We start from the raw sequence: 12,011 nt of genomic DNA on the forward strand, positions 1-12,011 counted from the left end.
CATGCTCTTATGGTTCTTCCCTTTGGCACTTACTTTGGTTGTTCACAATGTGTGCTTCATGTTTTGGCTACTCGCGATGTTTTTTGGCTATCTTGTTGTTATGATCAGTGACCTATGCACTTTGTAAAGCTCTCTCTTGGAAGTCGCTTTGGATAAAAGCGTCTGCTAAATGAATAAATGTAAATGTAAATGTAAATGTAAGATTCCGATTGGCCCAGAGAAAAAGTGCTAAGATTCCGATTGGCCCAGAGAAATGTCAATTATAAGAATTATCCAATAGTGTTTCGCAATTCTAAGGGCAGCCTACCCCCCCCCTCCGCCCCCTCCCCCCTCCCAAAAAAAACTTCGGTTCTACACGATTCACGTAAATGATCCAATTGACCAAGAAAACGGCGATTGTCGCCGAAAAGCGACAAGTTTGCAGGTCTGTAATATACATTTCCAATACAAACAGTGTGAAGCCTAAATTTACATTTACATTTTAGTCATTTAGCAGACGCTCTTATCCAGAGCGACTTACAGTGAGTACAGGGACATTCCCCCCGAGGCAAGTAGGGTGAAATGCCTTTCCCAAGGACACAACGTCATTTGGCACGGCCGGGACTCGAACCAACAACCTTCTGATTAATAGCCCGACTCCCTAACCGCTCAGCCATCTGACCCCAAATTAACTAAGTAAATAGTTATCACCCTGGCCTCTTTGCTTGTGGCGTTTCTGCAGCTGCCTTGCAGTAAAGCTATAGTTAGCCTAGCTATCCCCCAAGTTAACAGATGCTAAACGAATGTTCTGCTACAGGTAGTCCCGCGCGTTAGTGACGTCAGTGATTATGGCTAGCAAATTAGCCACAGTTAGCTTCACTTTTCGCCACAAAACTTGAGCCTAAACCATGCAACGGAACGTAAATAAAAATACAAGCAACTCAATCGCTACCAAGACGAAACTTTTGACACCTAGGTTGTCTATGTAGGCCAAATATTGACGAAGATTTAGGGGGGCAAAAATAAATAATAATAATATATATGTGAGAGAACAACGTTTGTGCCCTTGCCGAAGGCAAAGCACACCCAATAAGAGTAATTTTAACCCCATTCCTGCCAAAAGCAGGAAGAAAAGCTGGTAAAAAATGTCTGACTGTGAATGCATAAGTTGAATGCATAAGATGCTATATTTATATATTTATTGCCATCTTTTTTTTTATTTCAGGGTTTATTTCATTGCCATATGTATTTATTTATGTATTTATCTATTTAATTTTGACTAAAACGGCGTTCCATACCTTAGGGGTGGGAAAATAAATAAGAATAATAAATATATATATGTGAGATTACAATAGGTTGTGCTATTGCCAAAGACAAGCACACCTAATATGAAAAGGTAGAAACACTTCGCAGCTTGGCCACCAATGACAACAGGTCCATGTAAAACAAAGACATATTTTACCATTTAGTGCATTTTAAATGACGACAATACTATTTATACAAAAATAATTCTGATATGATAGTGAAAATGCAATGTGACGTCAACAACCCCAGTATGATCGTGTAACTATAAACATTTTCATACAGTTTCCTTTCTACATAGTCATTCACCATTAACAGGCACTGAATTCGGCCAACATACACCACGATCCTACTTAAAACACAGCAACAAGACTCATAGAAATTAGCTACTGCACATGGAATGGCTTTCACAAGAAACAAACTGGGCATCAACATGAAATGAGGGCAACATGGGGGCCAGAATCAAGGACAGGTATACTGTTGTATGAAGAGACCGTCAAGAGAGGTAAAAGTGTAGGTTAGCTTTAAATTACTAACTTGTATAGCCAGCTTTCTATGGCTTACCAACTTACTAATCGGCGAGCGAATGTTAGCCGCTATGTAGTGATGGATATAAAGATAACCCACACTTTTTCCCTGAAAATAACAGCATTCCTATGACTAACTCTAAGGCCGTGTTCACACTTGACTTCTTTTTTTAGAAAAAAGCGCTGCCTTCAGCGCTTTTTTACATGCAACCCTATGGGAAGAGGAAAAATGCGGACGCCTTTTTAAAAAGTGGCCGCCTTTTTAAAAAGCGCAGCACCCGACACCTTTTTGAGTTCAATTTTCTCAACTTTTCAGAAAAGCGCTGGGTGATGTCAAGCGCCTTTCTGACAACTGACCAATCAGGACGAGGAGAGTAGGTACGCGTATTCGCCATAGTAGCTAGCTATTAATAAGTAACCAATGGAAAATAACGGATAATAATGTATCGCTAGAATGTATGATTCCCGTTCAGGTTTCAGAAATCTCGTGAAGAAAGCGCTCAAAAGGCGCTGAAGGCAGCGCTTTTTTCGAAAAAAATAAGTAAAGTGTGAACACGGCCTAACATCTGCAATAAATTAAGATAGTAGTAGTACCACCACCACAACTCTACCAATGCATTAACAAGTTTTAAAGGTTCAAATTGTAGGTAACTTGACCTGTGGTGAAAACATTTGTAGTACAGCACAGAAGACCAAATAGCTCTCTAATATTCAGTTCTATATAAGGTACCAAAGCTAGGTGCTGGAAAAATCTTGTAAGTGCATAGGAACATTTATTTATAAATGCATTATGTTTTATTGATTTAGATACTCACACAGTTGGTCCAGTGCTAGTTAATATTTTTTGCAGCTTTGCCTCTGTGTGGCTGCCACATACTCCAAGCTTGTCTGCCAGGATAGGGAAGATTGCATGGGAGTTGCGCAGGGTCATACAGTTAACTTCCACCATCTGGATTGGCATTAACTCGTCCTGGAGCAAAGAGAGTCGTATGAGGTTTCAAATATGGTTTGACAAGAAGCCTGGGGTGTCCTCTATACTCTCAACAAACCAATATCCAAGTGACATGGGGTCATGACTTGGAGTGGGAATCTTTAGGTACATTTACATTTATTCATTTAGCAGACGCTTTTATCCAAAGTGACTTCCAAGAGAGAGCTTTACAAAGAGCATAGGTCACTGATAATAACAACAAGATAGCCCCAAAAACATTGCGGGTAGCCAAAACATGAAGCACATATTGTGAAACAACCAAAACAAGTGCCAAAGGGAAGAACCACAAGAGCATGTAGTTAAACAAGTTACAATTAAACAACATGAATCGCTATAAGTGCAAGTGCACCTGTAGAAAAGCAAGCAACAGTAAATAAGTAAAAAATGTCAACTATTTAAATCAGTTACCACAAACCAACAAGACTATAAGCAGTCATTGTGATCCTTGAGGAAACTAACATGGGGTCCAGCAAACTATTCGTAAGTACCTAGGTACCTCATGATTCAATTCTTGGGGGTCACATCTATCTGAATCGCTAACAGACAATCGCAATTCAAATGTGAATTGATTTTTTCCCCACCCCTAGTAATGACTATAAAAATTGTATGTGATAGCTTAGGTGCAGTGCTATGTAAAGAACAGTGGTTGTTTACAGGAGAACACTGAACGCTAACCTTCATCTCCTGCAGCACATGGTTGAGGCAGGCCGTTTTGCCTGTGCCGGGGGCTCCAGATATGTAGAGGCTGGCAGGGTATCTTTGTAGCACCATCTTGTCTAGGAAGGAGCGAATGGAGTTGCACTCAGTCTCCCTAGACAGCAAGCGCTCTGGAACCGCCGTGTGGAGTGCCTGCTTCACATTTTGAAACCTTGACTCTGAAAAAGGACAGACATGAAATGAGCATGTAGGAATCCAACTTGAAAATGAGATGACATAAATAAATTATCAAGAAACACTCATATCATTCCTACTTTTGCTATTAATTCAAGTTTCATTTACACATTTAATAACAGCCTACACAAATGTTGGTGGAGGGTCCTTACTTTCAGCAAAAAGACAGACTACCGGGGCTTTTTTCTCTGATTGTTGACAAGAAGAGTTTCCATCAGGTGTCTCCTGTGATCTGTTTGTACACAGTCTGCCAGTGGGACATGGAGGCTGCTTGAGGAGCACAGATACCATCCCCCGAGTAGGTGACAGGAGGGAGTTTTCATCAAAACCTAGCTTGCGGGAGGACGATACTGCAAGGTGGTTGCGTTTAGGGGGTGAGCCCTGAAGATTGACATCTAGGTTACATCCATTTTCATCACCTAGAACAAAAGACAAGACACTTCTAGCATATAGGCCTATGAATATACACAACTTTTTTTTTAAACCCCTTCCGAATAATGTGAAATCTCAAATAAATGAAAACTCACCCATGCGTTTGCAAGGGCTGAGGGCAAGTCGAGGCGTCTGTTTTGGAGACAATGGGGTGGCTATGAGGGTACCTTTTCCAGGCGACGGGTGAACTATCTGAACCAAGAGTGGGAATTTGGACTGAGATTTTATATTCTGCTGTTTGCAGGGGGACTGGATCTCTTCCTTGAGGTTGGTGCCATTGCAATGCATTGCCATTCTAGAGGATCTTAGTCTACGTAGAGGACGAGTGGAATGAGTTTGGTCCTGGGGGGGTGCTCTGGGCATCTTTCTGAAAAGGAGAAAAGGTTAAGCATTTTGCGAAAAAGAATTGAGGCCGTGCACTACCGGCACATATGCTACCTGCAAAAAAACGATTCCATGTTGAAAAACGAGGTGGGAGCGAGTTTGCCAAAGTTGTCCAATGCGTGTGACGGGGGAGGGTCCATGAGTGATTATTCAACTGCGTGGGTAACGTCATCTATACTCGTGTGTCTCGCAAAGGGAGTGATTGACAGCTAATATTAACCAATATAAAATCTGCATTTAAGTTAAGAATCTAATGATGAAGTTTGACTGGTTATGTAATGTGGGATAGAACTGTGGACCTATTACTTTTAGGTACAGCTCGCAGGCACATACTACTGTGCAATTAGCGAGCATTTTGTAGAAAAATGAAAACGTTACGGCCACAACACAGGGTTTTTCCTGGGTCAAAATGGGTCTTCGGTGCTCCAAAAAAAAGAAATATATATATATATTCTTTTTTTCCTTCTTTTTTCTAATCAATGTATTTATTCCCAGGTGTTTTGCCCTCCCCCGACCCCCCCCCCCCACCACCACCACCACTAAACCTATATTTCGGAACAGGTTAATGTAATAGCTAATGTAATATTGCACATATTTTCGTCCTATTTCCCCTAAAGCAATAAAGTTAGGCTACTTAAAGACACCTTACACTCATAAAGTATGTTCTAAATGCCATAAATGCTGCCAATTAATAATTGACGTAACAACTTATTGTAAATGGTCAGTAGCCTAGTCTATTGATTAAGGTAGGCCACTCTGAAGCATGTACACTGCCTGCTTCATTTGATCTTGATAGGCTAAGCATTCTGTAGCAAATAATAACAATAAACCCACTATTTATTCATTAAAACTACTTCAGCATAATAATGCACCTAAAATACAAACGTGAGCAAGGGCAGCAATCGCTATCGAATCAACAGACGTGCAATTTAGCTAGCAGGGGAAGAATACAAACAATGAAAATCACCAGTTAACTTGATTTAAATTTGCAAGAACTATAGATTCATACAATAACAGGCTTAAATGAACTGACAAAATAAATTATTAGGGGTGTAACAATATATCGTGGTACAATACATTGCGGTACAAAAATGTAACAATATCGTGGAGTCATGACGATATTTCCGGGTTCCACAGTGACTGGACATAATTTAGCTATGTTAGCCTGCTGCTACATAGGCCATTACTTTGCTTTGATTCATGTAAAGTAGCATGATTATACGTCAATATAAGGCAAGGTAGCGCGACGTAATGCAAACGTTACAAGCTGATGCTGCACATTATTCAAGACACAAGTGGATATATATTCATTTTTTTACTATTTACGGGGCATTTGTCATTATCTCCATTACTTCAAAAAGTCACGTGAAAGTGTAAGGGTTTTCCTCTCCTTCACTAGCAGTCCACCGGCGTGCGAATACAAACAATGACGTTATGGTGGCAAAATAAATGAACACAGAACTGGATGATAGCGCAATTTAACTTTACTGATGATGGGCTTATCGTATTGATGCAGCCACAAAAAAAAAGAAGTTTATTTAGTCATGGAGTCAGGTGGCTGAGCGGTTAGGGAATCGGGCTAGTAATCCGAAGGTTGCCAGTTCGATTCCCGGTCATGCCAACTGACGTTGTGTCCTTGGGCAAGGCACTTCACCCTACTTGCCTCGGGGGAATGTCCCTGTACTTACTGTAAGTCGCTCTGGATAAGAGCGTCTGCTAAATGACTAAATGTAAATGTAAATTTAGCTTCTTTCTCCAGAGGGGCAGATCAGCCAATCAGGACAAACAGGCTATTGCCCAGGCAACACTAGCCTGTACCTGTGCACGTCCCTGAGGGTAGGCTTACTACTGTAACGTCGGTCATAATGGTGGTACTTGGAGTCAAATATTTTCTGAGGTGGTACGGGGAGTAAAAAGTTTGAGAACCACTGTTGTACACAAACATTGTTACTTAACATACAGAAGTTCAAATGAAAATATTTGCACATTCTAGAAGTTGATTTAGAATTACTATTTTTTTCTTTCTGGGGGGGTTCAACGTATCTAGATACGTATCGTATCATGACGCCAGTATCGGGATACGTATCGAATCGTGAGCTGAGTGTATCGTTACAACCCTATAAATTATACAACTTACATTTCTCAAGGACGCGCACACACACAATCTCAACTGCTATTCTCCGACATGCACTCCAACAATCACTACTGATAGACGGCCTATAATTTTGTACAGCCCGATTTCTGATACCGTGGCGGCAGAAATGTAGCCGTGGCGGGCCGTTACGGACAGACAGTCGGACGGATTGGTTGAATTTATAGTACTCCAAGGGCTGTCGTCGAGTGTTTATTTAACTAGGTTATCGAGAAGTCGGAGCAAATTTAAACATTTGCCGTTTCATCAATAAAATAAGCACATTTTCAGCAACTACACTGCCCATTTCTTGTCCCATTTTAATTCAGATGCTGATTTACATGTACTGTTTAGCTGAAATATGAATTGTGAAAAGTTACAGCAATGTCGGTCAAAGGATTCGGTTCTCTTGTTGGTCACGGCAACCCCGCCCCTGACGCAAGCTGTTCTTAATAAGAACCAATCACAGCCAAGGGGTATCTGTAAAATGACGGACGGACAGTCAGGAAAATCAGGAGGTGCACGTAGAGCTCTCCGAGGGGCTCGGGCTAAGAGTCCAATGGGACTGCTTCCAAAATTGTACGGGATTTTTCTATCGGAATCCTATAGAACTGAGGGCAAGTCACACTCAGACTGAAGAACAGCTTCTTTCTCAAAGCTGTAGCTGCCATTACCCATTTTAACAATTCACTTTTATCCTTGGTTTTCTGCTGGACTTTCCATATATAGCTCTACCATGTCGCTTTGGATAAAGCGCCAGCTAAATGAATATACATGTATTTAACTGTTGGCCAGATATGACGAAAGTAATTTCGTTCTTTTGTCCACCCCGTAGCCTACGGTACTAGTAGCCACTCAATTGCCTTCACACTTCTTTTCCACTGTCGGCTGTTTCGATTATATACACACACAATTGAGCAATTTAGCTGGCTCTAATGAAACGTACAATTCAGCCATTCCTACATATTGAGAGCTTGGGCAATTGCGTCTGTAAGACTCATCATTCTGGCGCCAACATAGTAGCTAACTATCAAAAGCTAACCCTCGTTACCATTTCCAGCTGACTGAATGTCTGTCTCTATACCTTTCACCAACAACACATATCGACACTAGTGAGGATTAAAGAAAAACAGCTAGCCTATGTAGCCTATCTAGCTAGGTACGAACAAATCGTCTAACCCTGCTTAAAGTAATATGTATAAGGAAAACTAATTTTTATATGATTTGAAAAACCAAATGATTTCTGAAATGTAATAAAGCCAACTTATGATACTCCATATTGAGATAATAATATTAAGACTCAAATTAGATGTAAAATACCTTTTTAAAGCGAGTATTTTGGTCTGGTTCCAACAAGCGCGCTATCCTGACGACACTAGTAGTACCTCCGTGAAGTTTGCGCTCCTCCTCCCACTACTAAAATGTGATTGGCCCCTGGGTATTAATGTTTTGACTTCCTTACTTGCCATTGGTTTGGCCCATAACGTCAGTGTAACTAGTGGCGGGATTTTTAGGGGGCGGACAAAATATTTCCCGGGAAGTTCTAGTTAAGAGAAATACACAGTTAGCAAGTTGATTCCGCGCCGGATCTTGCCCAAATGTTGCGCGGCATTCGGCCCAGATCCTTAATACCGAGTTGGGCTGGTGTCTTTTTGCAACGCGGCCCAATGCTGGCGCTGATCCGTTTTACGGATCCAGAACGGAAAAGGGACAGGTCCGTCAAATGTTTTTGTATCTTACTATTCAAACTCCGTGTTGTAAACAGTTGACTTACATAAGAAATAAAATCTCAAAAGTCCTGCATACTTTTCAAAAAGTTGCATTTTTATTTAAGAAATAATAAACATTAAGTAAAACATTAAGTACAATAAAGTACATAAAATGGATATATACATGTCACATCACATGTACTCAGACATGTAGAGGGATGTATACATCCCATGTCTGAGTACATCCCTCTACATGTCTGAGTTCATTAAGCAGCTGGAACAGACACTGCACCTCCTCACTGCACCTGTACAAAAATTACAGACCCTCACATCCATCAATAAACAGTGCCTATTTACCTAGTTACATCAACTCAAAATAATGAAAAGAAGATTTTGAGGGAACCAATTTTCTACTCACGCCTTTGCCTTCATGTGGCAAAACCTTTTTTGCCATTCACACCCTTCCAGTTGATTCTTTTGGCAACACTGTCGGAAAACATGTGGGTCAGGATGTTCCAAGTCACCTTTTTAGTGTCCTGTCCCCCTATTGAAGCTAGGACTGCAATCTGTTGTATGAAAAACATATATTAGGAAACCATCACTGGAATTACTCTTTTTGAAAATAACATCACAGTGATATGCACTCTGAGCAAAATAGTTAAATGGAAAGACCATATTTTTTTGCAGCAGCAGCATTACACTCCTCCTGAAGCCAGGCTTCAAAATCATATACGTCCCCTAGAGTCTCCAAAGGGAAACACACATCCACTGGCATTTCAGAAGGGCATCCTCTTTCATTGCCGTTAATCATTGAGAGCATCTGTGCTTTTTGGTGCTTCATATGTTCCAATAAGGTGAGCATTTGCAATTGGGCTGCTGCAAATAAGAAAATAAAAACAAGGGAAAAAACAGAAATACTGTCAACATGACCAACTAAATATTGAGCATAAGTAAATGACTGCAGAGAGGTGATTGGCTGCAATCTGCCTACCCTCGAGGACCTGCACACCTCGAGGACCCTGAGGCGAGCGAGGAAGATTGTGGCCGACTCCTCCCACCCTGGACACTCCCTGTTTCAGTCACTCCCCTCCGGCAGAAGGCTGCGGTCCATCAGGACCAATACCTCACGCCACAAAAACAGTTTCTTCCCTTCCGCTGTTGGCCTCTTCAACAAGGCCAAGGGACCACACTGACTCTAATGACTTCTTGCTTAAAACACACTGCTTTTTGCACTGCATTACAATAATGGTATCTTGTACATTTGTATTTTTTGTAATATTTGTATATTTGTACTTTTATATTGTAATTTACGGCAACTTATCTTTTATTTTATTGTATATTTAATTCTATTCTAATACCACTTAGTACTGCTACTTTATGTACCCTTAGTATAGATAGTCCACATATTTAAATTTTAGGTATATGTTTATTGTATGCACCTTCCTGCCAAAACAAATTCCTTGTCTGTGCAAACTTTCATGGCGAATAAATCCCATTCTGATTCTGATTCAGACAGTTTTACACAAACCACACAAATATGTAACAATGGAGCTTACCACTACATGGGATTGGTCCAATCCCAGACCTTGCCACTCGGCATGTCGGTGTAAACAGGCGAACACCATCCCCTGTGCACCCACTTATATAATCCCCTGGAGAGGAAGCCCTAGGACGTGGTGGAGGAGGATTCATTGAAGTTCCAGGTCGTGGAATATGGGTTTAGGGGAGTTATAGGTGGTGGTGGAACCTGTGGGGACTGGTAGGACAGTGACACAGATGGACACTGCCGAGCTGGCTGGGGGGTTGCCTTCTGTGAGACACGCTCATCACTTTTCTCCCCATCGGTGTCACCAAATAAGTGCCTGAATTAAAAATAAACAAGACCAAACAGATCATTTAGCTTTCAATGTTTGAGTGGACCAAAAAAAAAAATTCTGTCATGCTGAAACTAACCGTGGCTTGATTTTTCTCTGTGGTCTGATATCATCCTCAGACTCTAAGTCAGACATGTTGCAAGTCAGTGACTTCCTGAGTGACTGTCTTGCTGACAAATAGTCATCTAGAACATATAAACACTGACTGATCAAAACATGTGTTTACTGACACATTTGACCTAAAATTGTGAACTCAAAATGGGATTATAAACCAGCCTATATTTTGTCTGTGAACACAAGGCAATTGGTTTGCAATTACCAGACCAAAAGTGCTTTTGTCAGTTTGTTTCATGCTACCTAGAATATATTGTTTTTTCTTTGAAACAGGAGAAACTTTCTCACAAGTTTCTATCACTGACTACAGCGTTGCTCGAATGTGTTTTATCACAGGCATAGAGAAATGTGACGCCACTCTGACGCCGTATTGGGATGCATGTCTGAAAGGGTAGGTCATACTGTATTGGTGAAGTGTCAGTCCTTACTTGCTCACACAAACATAAAAAGACACTTTTATGTTACATACCACAAGTTTTCAGAACTGTGCAGTCATGTTGTTCCCAGTCGTCTCCAGGCCCCTCTCTTCGCCTCTCTTCAAAATGTCAGTCAGTCATTCCATTTGTATCCCAGTGAAAAGAAAAAATATTGTATCTTTGCACTTGAACCAAGTCCAGGACCCTGCTTTCTTGTCTTACAATAGTGTAAAGGACCCAATTTGTTGTTGCCAAAACAATTCCCAGCTGGCACTAATGTGCTTCACTTTGTCAGTGGTGTTAGGAACGAGAGCATTATATAGGGTCTATATTATTTACATTTATTAATACATATACATACATAATACATACATATATATTCCTTACTATATGATGATCATTAAAAAAAGATTAAAAAAATTATAATTAAAGAAAAAAAACATATATTTATATACAGTGATCAACAAAGGCTTGTCCGATAAAACTACAAAAAAAATGGTAGCACAAGAATTAAGAAGACTGAACTTTTCCTAATGGACAGAAGAAGAAAATTAAGTTTCTAACAATTAGTAAAGTTTCAGAGCTGAATAGTTTGCCTGCCACTCACATTCCCGGGGTTAGCCTAACTTAGACTACTTGTGGAGATGTATGCAAAAGGGGGACAGCTACTAATCCACCTCTATGGGGCAATGCTACACACTTCTGAGAAATATCTGAAGCTTTGGCATATTTAAGCTACATCTGAAAGGTGAGATACTCAGTACACATTGAAGAAATCTGAACTGAATGGGTATTCATAAAAAAAAAGATCTCTTTGTAAAGGCTCTGTACAACACGTAGACTCCATCAAAGCATTCAACAATGTTGCATATGCTGCAAACATCATTTCCAATGATGAAGACATTAGTTCCTGTTGACACTTTAAGTGTCCACTGTTCAGTATGCATTTCCTGATACTGTCCCTTAACTTCAAGTACATTTGTACTAAGAAGTGGTCCAACAAAGTGTGTTTTTTTTGGAAATCGTTTGGTGTCATGTGACGGATGGTGTTCTCTTGCTCAGACAGCCTTCTGAGAATTTGCTGAAGTGGACAATTGGGTTTTCTAACTAGTCTCTTGACTTTTTGCAGATAATTTTCATATGGAAAAGCAGAAATGTTCCCCAAACAACTGTGCAGCATAACATCTTGACGGAGATGGATTAAGGCATGTACATCATAAACAATTTCACTTTGGTCATATATTTCCCCAAAATGGTTTAC

The 12,011-nt window shown here is 40.4% G+C and overlaps 1 protein-coding gene across 1 annotated transcript in view; it reads right to left on the reverse strand.

Annotated features, from left to right (window-relative positions):
- cdc6 (cell division cycle 6 homolog (S. cerevisiae)) overlaps positions 1–8,007 on the reverse strand; it is a 45,886-nt gene extending 37,879 nt beyond the window's left edge. The window contains exons 1-5 of the mRNA XM_067259230.1: positions 7,958–8,007; positions 4,218–4,489; positions 3,843–4,109; positions 3,475–3,674; positions 2,624–2,778 (exon numbers count right to left, since the gene is read on the reverse strand). Coding sequence (XP_067115331.1) covers positions 2,624–2,778; positions 3,475–3,674; positions 3,843–4,109; positions 4,218–4,485 — 890 coding nt within the window. The 5' untranslated portion in view covers positions 4,486–4,489; positions 7,958–8,007. The remainder of the gene's footprint in view (positions 1–2,623; positions 2,779–3,474; positions 3,675–3,842; positions 4,110–4,217; positions 4,490–7,957) is intronic.
- Between the last annotated feature and the right edge of the window lie 4,004 nt (positions 8,008–12,011).

This window comes from Osmerus mordax, chromosome 21 (genome assembly GCF_038355195.1).
Source record: "Osmerus mordax isolate fOsmMor3 chromosome 21, fOsmMor3.pri, whole genome shotgun sequence".
Classification (NCBI taxonomy): Eukaryota; Metazoa; Chordata; class Actinopteri; order Osmeriformes; family Osmeridae; genus Osmerus; species Osmerus mordax.